Source organism: Dicentrarchus labrax, unplaced genomic scaffold (genome assembly GCF_905237075.1).
Source record: "Dicentrarchus labrax unplaced genomic scaffold, dlabrax2021, whole genome shotgun sequence".
In the NCBI taxonomy this organism is placed as follows: Eukaryota; Metazoa; Chordata; class Actinopteri; family Moronidae; genus Dicentrarchus; species Dicentrarchus labrax.
Window position 1 is genome coordinate 28,044,364 of NW_026136721.1, and position 16,097 is coordinate 28,060,460.

General features: G+C 39.4%; 1 protein-coding gene across 6 annotated transcripts in view; it reads left to right on the forward strand.

Moving 5' to 3' along the window:
• dclk2a (doublecortin-like kinase 2a) overlaps positions 1–16,097 on the forward strand; it is a 41,437-nt gene that overhangs the window by 12,957 nt on the left and 12,383 nt on the right. For 3 of the 6 annotated variants that reach the window (XR_007881626.1, XM_051385000.1, XM_051385005.1), the window contains exons 3-6: positions 10,094–10,223; positions 12,280–12,375; positions 12,910–12,960; positions 14,994–15,088. Coding sequence is in view for 5 of the 6 variants with exons in the window: in XM_051385000.1 (XP_051240960.1) it covers positions 10,094–10,223; positions 12,280–12,375; positions 12,910–12,960; positions 14,994–15,088 (372 nt within the window). In the remaining variant the exon portion in view is untranslated. The remainder of the gene's footprint in view (positions 1–10,093; positions 10,224–12,279; positions 12,376–12,909; positions 12,961–14,993; positions 15,089–16,097) is intronic. The other 3 variants (XM_051385001.1, XM_051385003.1, XM_051385004.1) reach the window with 3 other exon arrangements.

The window sequence follows — 16,097 nt, forward strand, 5'->3', positions numbered from 1 at the left end:
CCTTGTGACCCTGACTCATAATAAATGAGGAGAGACAGTCAGTGTGTTGTACTGCTATTAAAACATTAGTGATCGATGTGGTACATAGCGATTAATGGAAATTGCATTTTTCCATGGATAAATACTCAGTGGATGGTATGAGTGAGTTATTGATTATTGCATTTTGATCTAACATTCACAAAGGTCGCGGGCAAAGTATTATTTGCAAACTTGAATGCAAAAATGACACATTGGGCATTAAAGGTATTTAAATTAAAAAGTAAAGTATTGATTCAAGAATGTATTAATCATCATAGTCATTGTTCATAGTGCCCCAGTCTTGAAGCCCAATTAGTTTCTTTCACTTTCATTTGTTTTTAGTGTATTTATTGTAAATTAAAGCATGTTAATAACTACAATTGAAAAAAATAAACTGGTTATCAAAGATTTTCAGCATATCCTGACCCCTATAAAATACATTCACTAATATGCTTCTATAATTCAAGATTCAAATGTTGTAGTTGACTATCCCACATGTAGTCTCACTTGATCCTGCAAATCAGTGCCACACAAAAGGACAAAGTCTATGGTTGTTATAGTAGATTTTCACTGGCATAGGTGAAGTAGCAGTACTGTACATTGGTTTAAATGTTTGTTTGTTTTTCAGAAACAGCATATAGAGACATCCCTTTCTCTGCTCTGAACTAGCTTAAAGTTTAGATAAGTTAAACATTGTTTTTCTGTCTCCAAAAACATCTGTCAAAAAAATCCTGAAATAGATTTGCCTTTCACAATGCTTTACACCCAGTGATGTTATCAGGATGACAGTCAGTCTGGCCCATGGTCTGCCCATTAACCAGGGGCTGGAAATGGACCAGGACCATTTAGACTGCTGAGCTGTGAGGGCTGAAATGTTTGTCTCTCTGAAATCTTTAAAGGCCTTTTCAGTACACGCAGGAATGAGAGAGGACATATAAACAGCTCTGATCATAATCGGACAGTCAGGCTGTACTGAATCCTCCATAATGAATCGAAGACGCACGTTACTGTGTATCCTGAAAGTCCTACATAAGCAATGTTGGTTTTGTTAAAGATTTTCATTCTGTTTTGGTTGCATAAAACAAACCAATGTGTTTTATTTGAATTTTTTATATATATATTTCTGTCTTGTCAATATTTTTTTCTGCATTAGTGCTTCTGCATGCGTACAGTGTACATTAGTTTAAAGAATTTGACACTAAGCTGTGGGGAGAGGCCAAAATATGCAAAGGTTCACTACCCAGGACAACACATATTTAAATAAACAAAAACAATCATTCAAAAAACAAATCAGTAAAGCCATAAAAAAGTATAACTAAAGTCTATTAAGAACTGAGAAGATGGATAACAGAGGGGGTAAAGGACTGAGAGTAATGATTACTGTTACAAACCTATTTTTCTGACATCCCGAAGGCAGCAGTGAAAATGTGCTCATTAATATCTTCCCAGTTTGGCTCAGTGTGCTCATCACTTTCTTTATTGTTTTGTTGGTTTCCAAAGATTAGTTAGTTACAGTTTTCTTTCCCTTTTAAATCACATACATGTTACATTATAGATGAATATAACAACAGTATTTGTTATGTGTACTGCTTATTTACCAACCTGTAGATAAGAAAACTTGTTTATTTCATATAATGTACTCAACAAGCTTAATCACCCCCCTTCTCTTAGATTATAAATGTTCTCTGCATTCCTTAGTGGAAGTTGCCCTCAGCAGCTTTGTAAGTAGGTCTTAGGTTGGAACATTAAGTACCATGTACAGTAGAAGTACTCAAGATAAAATACTTCCTGTAGTGAATACAGCCCCAGAGTGAGAGCAAATCTTTGACCACCAGCATGTCATAAAGATAACGGCTAGCTCATAGTTTATGGATTCCTGGGTTTTGGGGGCATGCACATGCAAATGAGAGGGAGGTGGATCTTGGTTAGCGTGACACTGATGCACTTTGGCATCATTTCACATGACACGCTCCAATACTCTGGACCCGCCCAAGTCTTACAGTACATGTGTTAGCAGAGACGTGCTGCTCTGCTATCTTGTGCCAACAGTTAAAGGGCTTACATTTATTAAGGTGTCTGATTTCTTCTCACCCTGTTATCATATTGATGGGGAAGGCACCTTGTCATTTGCATGCCCTCCTGGCAGGACGATGAAGCATGCTAGCAGATACAGACAGATTAATAAAACTCCCTTCTTGACTAGCAGGGGTCAAGGCAACATGGGGGCTCCATCTGATTGTCAGAGTTGAGCTGTTTTCAGGGCCAAGTCTGGATTACACACCACCATTTGGGTCAACAGCCTTAAAATTTGCATGCCCACCTATTGTTCTTCACTACCATTAGCATACTGCACCATCTGACACTAGTGCAATAACACCATCCAAACAGGAATGTTCTCGGCTAGGTTCAGTGATATTCAATTGTTTATTATGGGCTCACTGATGACTCAAGCTTCTACGTTGTGAATTCTTACTGCAGTAGAGTTTGATGATACCACTGTAGTTTCTCCTTTAGGCTTAGGAGGGTGAAGTGTCATTAAAAGTTACGATCTGCAATTACACTGCTAAATGCCACTAAATCCTGCACACGGGGCCTTTAAGGCATTAGTTTTAGGACGAGATAACATGATTTGGCCACCACCTGCTGTTCTAGTGATATGACTGAAAGTTACTACATTTGATCATTTGACTGTGTAAAAACTTGGGTTTTGTCATAGGTGTCGTAGTTACTAAATGTTAATCCACACCCTCCAGCCAATCTGAATTAAGAATTTTATTTAGTGAAACATTTAAACTTACTACACTTGATTCACATTCCTTATATGGATAGATAGAGATAGATAGATAGGTACTTTATTATAGGGAAATTCAAGTATATTATACTTATTATTAAACTTTTACTTCCCCTACAGCTACTTTTGTCTAGTCTGTGCATATGGCACCAATTGCATGTCCGTCCATCCTGGAGGAGTGAACCTTCTACTGTTGTTACTGATGTTTTTTTCCTTTCTTGTATAGTTTGTCTGTATTCAGGGTCTAAGGAAGAAAGGGGATTCCTCCATCGTATATTGTACTGTAAAGCCCTTTAAGAACCTTGTGATTTTTGTTTGTATAAATTCACTTGATAAATTATAATCTCGACAGTCATGGACTAAATCAAAAAATAGCCTTTGGAGATAAAAAGCCAATCCAGAATCCCTCTTTCTTGTCCTAGCAGATGGCTCACACCCACCCACACATACACACACACACACACACACACACACACACACACACACACACACACACACACACAATATCAATGCTTCCCCCTAGTCTTAGTGGTCAATACAAACCTACTTCATTGTATTTATAAAGCAAAAGTGCCTGTTCCACTTTTCACAAGTGCTGGCATGATACCCTGCAATGACAAACAGGAAAACAAAAAGCCGGCAGACGACAGAGAGCAGGGGTGTCGGAGGGGGGGACACAGGGCTGTCGGCTATGCTGAACGTGTGGAGCTCACAGACGGGGGAGGGCATCCATTGTGTGCTGTGTGATCTCAACTACTTGTTTTGTTTTCTTTGTCCAAGCCTGGCCCTGGTCCATTCTTTGCAGCAGGCCTTTCACTCTCCCAACAGGAGAGTTGACATCATGCTATGGTTAGCCAGCATTCAAACCCCAGCCCACACACTATTGTTTGTCTACTTGAGTTTAATCATGCTAGCAAGCCCATATTGCCTCAGCAGGTTTTGGTAGGTCGTTTGCTCAGGGCAGATCATGAGCTGTATGTCTAAGTGGTTCTGACAACTGTACAGCATGTATCTGATACTCATGGTGGAGTTTTATTTGGACATCAAACAGTGTTTATCCTTTTAGTTCACTTTAGGTGTTGATCTTTTTCATGTATTATTATTCATGTATTACCTCCACCAAGGAGGTTATGTTTTTACTGTTTTGGTTTGTTTCCTTTTCTGTCAACAGGATTACGGACAAACTACTGGATCCAAATCACAGGACAGATACACTAATTATATCACACTCTATGGCAAAATGAACTGAATTCGTCACGGTTGCCACACCCCTTGTTAAATGAGTGAATGGTGTGCTCTGACTAAACGTACAACAAAACACAACAGTCACCTCAGACATCAGTGTAGAAACAAAGCACCTTGGCGGAGGTCTGCTCTCTCCAAGTGCCCTTCTAGTTTGAATAGTGCAACCATTAAATGCTAGTCACATTCTAAGAGATATTATTGTGGGACTTTGGGGACTTCTGCTGAAACTGTAATATTATATTTTGAGCAGTTATTGCCAAGTAGCCACTTTAATTGCAGTAATATTGTTGGTTTTTAATTGGAGACTGAGTATCATGTTAATTGGCAACAAAACACAACTTTTTATGCATCTCTTGTGGATCTCTTAGCACCACAGCAATTCAGTAAGTCTCACTTTCTAAATGAGTAAGGTAATCTACTGAGGCTCGTTTGGGCTAAACGTGTGTGCATGTTAAGGCTTATACTCCCACTCTCTTCATTCCTTCTTGCACAGCTCCATTTGAGTATAAAGAGCTCAGCACTCTTGTACATTCAGACAACCTGAGGTTATGTACTGTAATGTCTCTCTTTCTGTGTGTGAATATGACTTGGGGAAAGACAGCGAGAGCCAGACAGCTGTGTAATGTGTTATAGACCAACCAGCCACTGGCTGGTGTGAGGCAGAGTTCACTGCACTGCCTTGGAGTTTCCCTGAATTGGTCTACAAATGTAGGGAAACTGTCAATTTGAATTTATACTTATTTTGTTCTGAAGTGCTTTTGCCTTTAGTATCTCCAGTTTAAATGTCCCTAATGAGTTAATGAAATCCTGTTTATGAAAACTCCAGTGTCTTCAGTGAGCAGTGGTTTGTTTGTTCTTTTACATCATCTCTGTGCTTGCTGTTTAGAGATCGAATGCAACTTTAATTTGTTTTAAAAAAGCAAACTATTTAGTAGCTAATGGTTAATGCAGCTAATTTAGTGAATCTACAGTATGAATTAATGATGGCTTAGATTTCTCATTGCTCATTTTTGTGCTCCCGCCTTGTCTCTGCTATTACACGTGCCTGAGATTTACCGGTCTAATCCAGAGGAATTAAACTGTCTCGGAAAGCAGCCTCGGTCTGTGAGTAAGAGTTCAAACAGAGTCAATAATCTGGTTGGCTTTAGCTTAAGCATCACCCTGACAAACTTAATGGGCATCCACCTATCTGCATGTTTAAGTGAAAGTTTTAGCTTGTGTAAAGCATGCTACCATGCATCTAGTTTACCATGAAAGGTTCTTTTCCTTTGTAACAGCTGTAGTGTTGTGTAGGCTGACCTTCCCCAAGGCAAGAGGCAGAGATCTCGATCTTTCTGTCTCTTTTTTTGGGGTACTTCCCTCAGGACTCCTCCCACCTTCTTTGCCTCTTGCTCATTTGGCTCAGGGTGATGAGCAACAATGAGGGGTTTGGAGGTAAATGGGGCTCATGGTACCCAATGATTACAGTGATTATTGTCCTGTTAGCCATCACAAGGAGAGCCTTTACTTTCTTGCATGTGTCTTGTGTGTATTTGCGGGCTTTTCCACTGCCCTGAATTCTTAGCACCTGCTGTGTGACATTGTGTGACAGAGCCCTTACTCAAAATAAAGAGACGACAATTATCCACCCCAAAGAATCTGTGTATTGGGCGGTGTATTGATACTATATATATATATTTAGATAATACATGTTTTGGTTTGCTTTATGCCTTGTATATCAAAACCACTCACATATTATATTTGTCATAATACTTGGTTATTAACGGATCTGCAAGATCATTGTTTTGTGGGTAGGTTCACTTTGGACTTAATGTTATAATGTTTTAAAAGTTTAAGGGTTTGTAATTGGACTAATAAAACGATTCCCTTTGATACTTTCAAATACACACTTGAAGCCCTTGGCCTGTATTTTCTCTGTTGCCAAGCTTAGCAGGGCAGAAAGTACAGCAGGCAAGGCGGAGGACACAGACGGATGGCGAGAGCAAGAGAAGGTCAGACATACGAGAGGAGGGGGGTTGTCGCATCTTGGAGGGCAAACTTCAGTTTACCCTCAAGACACGCTACCCAGCCAATACAGAACCCTGCAAACAGTTCACTTCACTGATTGGCTGAGACAAGCCCTAGCAGGACAGCCTTGGCGATGGAGTGCCATTGGCTGTTTTTTATCCTGGCAGTGGTTGACAAGAGCAAAGAGAAACACGGACAACGTAGTTTGACAGTCATAACAGTCCTTTACTACTTTGCTCCATATAGTGTGCTGCAGATATTTGGTTGTTTTAAAACCCCCTATTATTTTCATATTTTCAGCATAAGCCTATGTTTTTTTTAGGTTTTAACAGCAGAATCATCATTTTATAATATACATACATATATATATATATATATATATATATATATATATATATATATATATATATATATATATATATGTATATGTATATGTATATTAGGACATAAGCTAACAGTCACATTTTAGTGAGAGGCTAAATAAACATGGTTACATAAACAAGATGCTGTTGTTGGATTTGGCAACAAAAAGAACTCAATCTTCACAGCCAGTACAGCAGCTAGTAGCTGGAGGGATCAAATCATAATGAACAGTGGTGACATTATGAGTGAGAGCTTGGCACATTATTAAGAACACCTAATCATCATCATGAATATGATTAATAATGTGACGGGTGGTTAGCTGAGGCCCATCAGTTTCCAGCAGTGAAGTGCTCTTAAAGATTTTTATGTTATTATAACACCTGGGTGTGGTCAGAAGTGTGCATTGTTGTATCTGTAACCACACCAATAGAGATGTCACAATGTACTGACACACTCTTGAGAACTCTTCTACATCACTGCAGCGAGGTGAGAAGTTAAACCTCCAGAAGTCAGCAAAAGCAAGATTTTCAGCTGCTGCTGGGTTGTGCTGTAAGCAATGCTTTGTTTTTTTTTCTAAACTGGATGTTTACTTTGCCCTAACTCCTATTAACATGTCAAACTGTGGTACCAAACTATTTATAAAGTGTTGTGTTAATATATTATGTCCTCATTGATAAGACTTCCTCTTATCCCACATACTTCACCCCTAGTATTATAAGTTCTGAAATGAATAATGATGATCTAACAACAAAAACACATTTGTTCAAATTATTTATTCTTTAGTCCCCACAGAAGTTATTCTTTATTTAAATATACAGTCATTTTAACCAGTAATATTTAAATAGTGAGGTTTTAAAATGCGCATCTACGTTAAAACCCTATGGTTTAACACACCGTGGCATTTACCATAATTTCTCAACCACTTGACCTCTTTTCATTTTTGCGTTTTAAACCAGTGTCTATACAGGGACCATTTGTCTCCATTCCCCGGCACTCCCCTGGGCGTCACAGGCCAGCTGAAAAGTACTTTATCACAGGCCACAGCAGTGCTAGGCTTGCAGAGAGAAAGGTGTGTGCAGGGGTGAAAGTAAATGAGAATACAGCCAGGGGCCTTCTCGACAAAGATCTATAGTATTCCTGCCTTGAGTTCCCTTTCTTCACAATAAGCCTGTTGCCTCAGGTGGTACAGGGATAAGCATGTTCTGGAGCAACAGCGAGATAACTTCTGTTACCATGCTGTTGAAGCATGGATTCGAATCGGACAATTGAACATTGTCTAATGACCTAAAACCAAAGTTGGACATTTTGGGCAATACGCTTACTAAGAGTTACTGTAGATATTAGAAGATCGATATCGTTCTCATATCTGTCCATTCAATTTGAAGCTACAGCCAGGCGATGGTCAGCTTAGCTTAAACTTATCTTGACTCTGTCAGTAATAAAATCTGCCAACTAGAACCTCCAAAGTTCACTAAGCAACACATTATATCTTCTTTAATTCATTAAAAAACTGAAGCGTAAAAACAACAATTCATTGTGTTATGGTGTCACATGTGCTGGACTGTTTTTGAGCAGTTGCCAGGCAAACAGGGGAGACTCTAGTTAGTTACTGTGCATGGCCAAAAACCCCCAACAAACTGTTGTTTTTGCACATGCACTACACATTTTTTACACAAATGAGGCGCTGGTAGGTGGATTTTTGGACGTAGTCAGGCTAGCTGTGTTAAACTTAGCCAACTGGCTGTTGGCTGTAGCTCTATAAACTATTTTTTCACTGAAAATGTTGAACTATTCCTATGATCTGTCACCAAGGTCTTCTTAAGTGCTGATGTGATCACAGTTAGTGGTTTCCCTGCCAGGGGACAGTGCTCACTTCAGCAGTCCCTGTGTTGCTGTCTGACATTGTCCTCAAACAAATGACCAGCATGCTCCATACCAACACAGCCTGCTGAGTGGATGAAAAAATACAGCAGAGCGTTATCCTTGATAATGTCTACACACCAGAGAAAACGGTGTATGGATTAAGGTCAGAGGTCAATGAGAAATATCTACTGTAATATACAGATACTTAATAGTCTATCATAGCTTGCACTACCATGGTCCATTTTTAACACATACATCGGATTATCCATGCGTGGGCTGTTACTATGGTGATCCTGACACCTGTGCCCTGACAGTATGGTGTGGCGATCAGCTGCCAAGTTCCAGGGTGAGAGCTCATCTAAAGAATGGCATCCACTCCAGCTATGTCAGATCTGCCACAGCTCTGTATGGACACATATTACAGACACACACACACACACACATACACACACCTATTTTCTATTTTCACTGGTTCTTTTTTTTTTTCTTTGTAAGGCGAGGCCATCCGTTTGTTCGGATCATATTAAGGCCATGAAATACTGTTTTGGTTATTTATGAGAATGTTATGGATACAGCATCCTTTTACATTTTTAATTGATGCTGTCTGAATGTAGGACATACAGAAGTGTCATGAGAAGTGTCGTATTCATTATTAATGAGGATGTAACTCAGACCTACTGTATATTTATTTGTGTTAAATTTTCCACATTTGCTATTTTAGTTGTCAGATGTCTGACTCCTACTCCACTAACGTTTCTTTTTCTCTCAGCCTCTGACTTGTCTTTTTACTGTGCAGATTGTGCTCTTCAGTAGCCATTTAGCTTTTCTGGACCACCAGTTCTTCTAATACCCATTTCTCTATCTCACACACTCACACACACACACACACACACACACACACACACACACACACACACACACACACACACACACACACACACACACACACACACACACACACACACACACACACACACACACACACACACACACACACGGATAAACACAGTTTCCCCCACTGTGTGAGCCCCCAATCTCCCTTAGAGGATCCATCTGCCCACAATCTTCAGCCATCCACTACTCCTCCTCCTTACTCTTGTTTCAAGTGTGTGCGTGTGTGTGTGCAGGTGCGTGTGTGTGTGCGCAAAAACAGTACTTTGCCTATGCCTGGCAGTGTGTGGGTGCATTTGTGTGTGGTGGGGGGTGGGATAATGAACATATTTTCCTCCTTTGTCTTCCTACTTGTCCACCTACAGCAACAGAGGGATAATCTCTATGTGTGTGTGTGTGTGTGTGTGTGTGTGTGAGGCACAACTCACTATAGTTTAAAAGTAACTCCTATTTCCGTCTCCAGGGGTGGGTCGTGGGTGTAAAAGGAAAAGTGCTCGGATCTGCAGAGAAAATGACGATCACAGTGTGAGACAGAATAGAAAAAGAAAGACAAATGACCCTGCGGCACAAACGTTAACTGTACTGCTTTCCTCCCATGACTCTGCATTGACTGCAGTATTCTGGATGTCATGGTGCTTTGACCTTCATTCTCTTGTAATACTGTGTGCCTCTGTGTGGTGCTCTTAAACACATGCAGAGTCACACACTTACGTTATCACACAGATTGATTTTAATTGGCCTATTTCAGAGAGCACAGAGTCAAGCAATTATTTCACATCCAAAAATACTGTAATCACATATATACGACTATACATATACTGTTAGGACCTGATTACTTATTTCACTCCCACCTCTGAATATTAAAATAAGTAAATGAGTATTATACCCCTCTGAATATTCTCCTTCTTCCTCCAGATAACATGCCTGCAGGACTTCTTCGGGGAAGATGATGTGTTTATAGCTTGCGGCCCAGAGAAATATCGCTATGCCCAGGACGACTTTGTGTTGGATCACAGTGGTAAGGCTTCCATGGCCTTTATGACTGGTAGGCCTGACTAAGACTAACTAAACATCCATCGGTGTATGTACGTGTACGTGTATATGGGTTCACTATTTTTCCCTCACTGGTGCTTGCAACGCTCTTTTCCTTTAGGAAGTTGACAGCAGGATATGAGTTTAATTCAGGTTACAATTTTGGAAAGTGGGTTTAGTCAGTCTAGCATTTACAGAAAAGAACACACACACACACACACACACACACACACACACACACACACACACACACACACACACACACACACACACACACACACACACATTCTTGCTGTCAGGTAAGGAAAAGAGTTTGCACTCTTGTTGTCTGACTGAAATTTCATTCCTTTGTGCTTGTGTTGTGTGAATACCTTTGTGTTCATGTTCTGTACTGTATGTGCTGTACATATAGTATATTATGCATATCCTGTCTTGGGTATCACCCCTTTATCTTGCAGGGAAAAAAGCACACAGGCAGGATATGACCTCTTTAAACCAGCAGATCCATTCAAAGCTATGCAGAGCTTCACCCAGCATCGGACAACCTTGTTGGAAGGAAAGGGAGTTTATTATAGTAACAGTCAAAGTATTGACATCCTGTTTTACTTTTTTATTTTTTGTTTTTTCAGGTTAGCTAACAACAGGGAGGCATATCCTAACACACACTGTGCTAACTGTGACTGAGGATGAGTGATGGTGGATGGGTCGTATTCAGAGATAGTTTGGAGCTTTCGTCCCACTTACACTCCTGTGCTCCACTTTTAAGAATTAGGTCTTTAAAAGAACAAAAAAGGCACACTCGACTCTGCTGAAGGTACAGAAGTTGTTCTTCCTTTTGCAAAATAGGTCCAGTACACACTCTACTGTTGAAACATGGAAAGAATAAAGATGGCCTATGCAATATATCATGTAAAAATGCAAAAAAGGTATGTTGTAATGGTGTACTCAGAAGATGTACATAGAAAAACAGCCTACAGCCATCTGCACCATCAGGAATATGTTTCAGTTAGTTAGCATCTCTCCAGTAATTCTTAGTATAAATAGAATAATCCAGTTGTGGGAATGGAGCTAAACAAAAAACAAACAAACTAAGACAAAACTAAAAACCGACCATATGTCTTCTTTTCAAAGCTCAAGCATTTTGTGGTTAGAGATGAAAATCATCACTTCGGGTTGTCCTAGAAAATGATTGGGTTTGTTGGTTTTATATGTACACCATGCAAGGAATTGTACTATACTGAGAGCCCCTTGTAATCAGTCAGTGAATATGTGTCTGGTGATAAACAGCATGGGGAACACATTAGAAATGCACTGTGGGAGTGCTACAGTGGGCAGGTTTTTTTCGTGTGTGTCATTACATTATACCTCTATCCGCCCACACCCTCATTAACACAACCCTGACAAGTTTACCACAAGCTTCATAACAACATCTGCTCTTACTGCACACAGCTACACAATACCGCCACAGAATCGGCACCACCAACACCATAAAAACCAAAACTTAGGATTGTTTTTTTGTGTGTTCATCGTGTGTAGCAATCATTTTAGCCTAGATATTATGTTCCAGAGGAAAACCCAAATTGTTGTAATTGGTTTGCTCTGACAGTAAAAGACATCCAAATCTTAATATTTGTCTGCCAAATGCCAATTTGTTACATATATGTAGTGTTGTTTATTTGTCCTTTATTTCAGTTGTTATACATTTAAATCCTTTATTGTACGGCTGCTTGGTTTAAACAACATTTAACAATGGAGAAGTTTGTCTTCTTCTTGTAGAATGAAAAAAAAAACATCCGGTTAAAAAGTAAATTTTTTATGTGCTTCTTAATCTCTTTTGACTAAACACTGTTTTCCTCTGTTCCTTGCTGCCTCTCTGTCCTCATAATCACTTGTGACCAGCACCCATGAAATCATGCCACATAAATAACGTTTGCAGGGCCATATTCCTGTAACAGCAGCTTGTTGGGCATAAATGTGCCACATTAACTCTGACTGAGAGAAAGAACAGGTTTGTTTATAGAGGAAGGTTAATATATGCGATGGTGACCCTGAGTGCGTTGTCTCCCCAGAATGCAGAGTGCTGAAGTCGTCGCACAGCCGCTCTGCTACTCCAAACCGGACAGCTAAGAGCCCCGGACCGTCACGACGCAGCAAGTCTCCTGGAGGTAAGACATATGACTGTACTCGCTATACTATACATAATCTAGAAACAGTGTGTTTTAGGCTTATTAGTTTAAGATATATTCATGCATAGATAACATACTAATTCGTAGGTTGACAATATCAAAGGTAAAGTCTTGCAAATTATTACATTATGTGATAGAATATGTTTCACAAATGAAAAAAAGAAATCCCATTTATCTGATGCCAAAGTAGCACTGTAAGTACATTTCTGCTTGACAGGCTGAGTAATAGCTTTTTATTTGGCAGCCTCATCCTCAGTCCTCAACAGCTGTGACGAGTGACTAAGCAATTTGTGTGGTGCATTGAGAGATGGCGACATTATGCTGAGTAATTAATGTTCTACAAGTCATTACGTCAAGTTCAAAGACGAGGTCGTTGAGAGGTTGCCAGTTTGGAGTGCCTGCAGTCTTAGTTTAGCCTTGGACATTTAAGCGGTTTCAAAGTGTGTTGTGGTGTAATTATATCTAATCATATCTGCCTTTTTTTTTTTTTTTTTTTTGCTTCTGACACTGCAGCAAGGCAAACTGTCCATTACTCCACCAGTCAGTCTCCAATTAAATCCCCAGGTGAGGCTGGTGATGGTGTCACGCAGTTTGCATTATAATCACCTGTCATATCAGTGTAAAGTAATTGAGTAAAACAAGCTCCTCACAGCTTTAGGGCTCTCTTCTTCTCTTGAGAATAAGTGTGACTCTGCTGGTTGTCACTTAAACACTGTCGATCCACAGTGGAAATATATGGAAAACTGAAATGAAAATGTTATGCTGAGATACACAGTCCCCAGATTATGGTGTTGGTTTTTTTGTGGCCCTTCCAACCTGTCAACATTTCCATCTGTCCAACAGTTCTCCTTAACAGGAAAGCTCAAACTAATGACGAATTCAGTGTAACTTGAGATTATTGTTAACATCACATGCTAAAATGCTAAATGTCACACTTAAATGCTGGATGTTAGCATGTCACCTTGCTAACTGTACACATATGAACATGCCCACATGCTCCAAGTTACATGCTAACATAAAACATTCCACAATAAACATTAGCATGTTGACCTGCTAATTCCAAGCACAGCATGTTGACTGTCCATAGCTGTTCATATGATATTGATTAGACTGTTGAGCAGCCATGTCCCCCCCCCCGCCGACAGTAGTGAGGAACTAAGAATGAGAATTGTTTTTTTAAACTGTGTCAGATTTGTTGTCGTGTCTATCCTTGTGCTGAGCCACAAACTCCTTAAAGATCTCAATTTCTTTATTATACAATTGTTTTACCTTTTACTTCATTTCCTTCCTTCTTTCTCTCCCTCCCCCTGACCCAGACTAGAGTACGGGATGCCATGTTTTATACACATCTATCTAATTTGAAAGCCAGCTGCTGCAGAATCCACTGATCCACTCAAAGCCATGAACTGATTAGACTGTGTTAATTAAATCCCGCTCTCGGTGAGCAGTTAAATCACATTCTTCTTCTGCAGCAGCTGAGGTGCTCAAAAGTTAAACCATACTTTTAAAATATTAAAAGCTGCTGTACTGTAGTTTGTTTTACTTTTTCTCAAATATTGCTTCAAACTTTCCTTTACAAAAAAAGATAAATACCCAAAGGGAAGTTAAGTGAAAAAAAAAACCTCTAAGTGATTGTACAATGAAACAAAACTCTGAATCAGGAGTGTTAAGACGTAGCCTGTAGCCTGTAGGCAGTGTGAAATGATTTTCCTCAGCTCAGCTGGGTTTATGTAGATGAAGAGACTTTGAGTTTAAGTTTGACGCATTATGTCTCTGCATTTGTGCCAGAAACCAAGAGAGCAGGAGGCAAAAATAGTTTGTTCCTGAGAGAATGAATCACCCAAACAATAAAAGCTCTCATCCCTGCTGTGTGCATGTGCACCTTATGTTACACACTAAAGTATATTATGGATATGTGTTACATAGTAGTACAGAGAAAGTCCTTTAATAATGTGATATTAACACATAATACAATCTTTTTATGATGTAAATTGAAATTGGTATATATTCTATTAATGTATAATTTAAAGTCTTATTCAGTTCAACAGTTGGCAAGAACAGTAACAGTGGCAGCTGTTTAGGCCTGTAGACTTGGGATGTCTATCTACAGGCAATGAAAAAAAATTTATATATTGTTAGAATTGTAGGTTTTGCTTGTTTGTAGCTGCTATTTGTTCTTGTGTGGTGAGTGTTTTATGTTGCTTATTATGGGGGTTATTACTGTAGTTTTGCTAGCAGATAGAAAATATGTTAAATGTTAAACCTCAAGAACACACAAAGGAAACCGGCAGCTTTAATGCAACTGCCTGCAGTTGGCATGTCTACAGCCTGCTAGCCGTTAATGCGTCTAATAAAAACAGCTACCCAGTGTGGGGCATTTTCTTAACACGGTATATGCTAGTTGTCTATCTTGGTTGCACTGTTGAAGGTTAAATCAAAATACTATAGAATACCTGGTTGTGGAAATCAAGGCACCTTTTAATAAACAGTTTTATACACACATATTTGTCTATATACAAATTATTATAAAAATAACTTACTCACAATTAGAGTGACTCTTTCCCTGCTCATAAATATCTCCTTCCTTTTCTATATAGTAAACGGTGTCTCAAGCAGCCAGATCTCAACTCCAAGGTCCACCAAGTCCTCCACTCCGTCTCCCACCAGCCCCCGACCACTCGCTAGTTTTAAGGTAAGACAGTATATCACATTGTTGTATCCACATGTCAAGACCAATAGATGTTGTGCACACAGACACCCACAACTGACCTGTCAGACAGTTACGGATATAGATATCGATGATGTTAAAGCTGCCATGTGGAGTTTTTCTCTGAGCAAACACAGTTCAGTTTACATTTAGTATTTTCACCAATAAGCTTTGTGTTTGGAGGAAATCTATATAGTTAACATCCTTATCCACTAGCTTGCTGTCTTCTTCTTTCCTTGCTACATTCTTGGTATATTACCGCCATCCCTCGATTAGTGGAATAACAGGAGTATTGTATTGTGCAACCTGCAAACAACATGGGGACCCACTCATCAAAACACTCGTCCATAACGCTACTAGTGGTTAAAAACTCAACCTTTTATGTTTATGGTCTTAAAAATGTCAACCCTTTACTGGACTTAACAGTAATGATTCACTTGGTAAATTGCAGGTCTACCCCGTCAGAGACCCCAGACACATAGATTAATGCAGTACTTTAAGGTGGTTTAAGGCCAATTTGTATTGACCTACTTACCAAAAAATGATTAAATAAGTCTATGTCAAGTCATCAAGTCAGTGACAGACAGCCATGTATGACCTACAGATCTGTGTACAGCCCATGTTACCATTTTACTAATCTGATATATTGATGGATTCTCCTGTAAGCTGCGTGTTAGTCCCAAACTACAGAGTTTCTAACTGCTCCAGCCAGCTGGCAAAACTCCTCCAGAGTGCCACCATCCCTCTCTAAGCCCAGTCAAAGACTTATCCATCCACATTCATTTGGCAGGACATTAGATTTTTATGATTTAGTGAAAGCTTTAAAATTCACTGGCAAAAGAAGCTGAGTTTCTTTTGAAAAACTAAATGAGGAAGCACAAGGATGTTAATGGTTAAGTTGCTCCCTCTCTCTCTTTCATTCACCCTCACAAAAAAGGCATTTGGAAGTGGTCAGGTAAAATAAAGACATATGAAGAAGTTATTTATTAGAGGG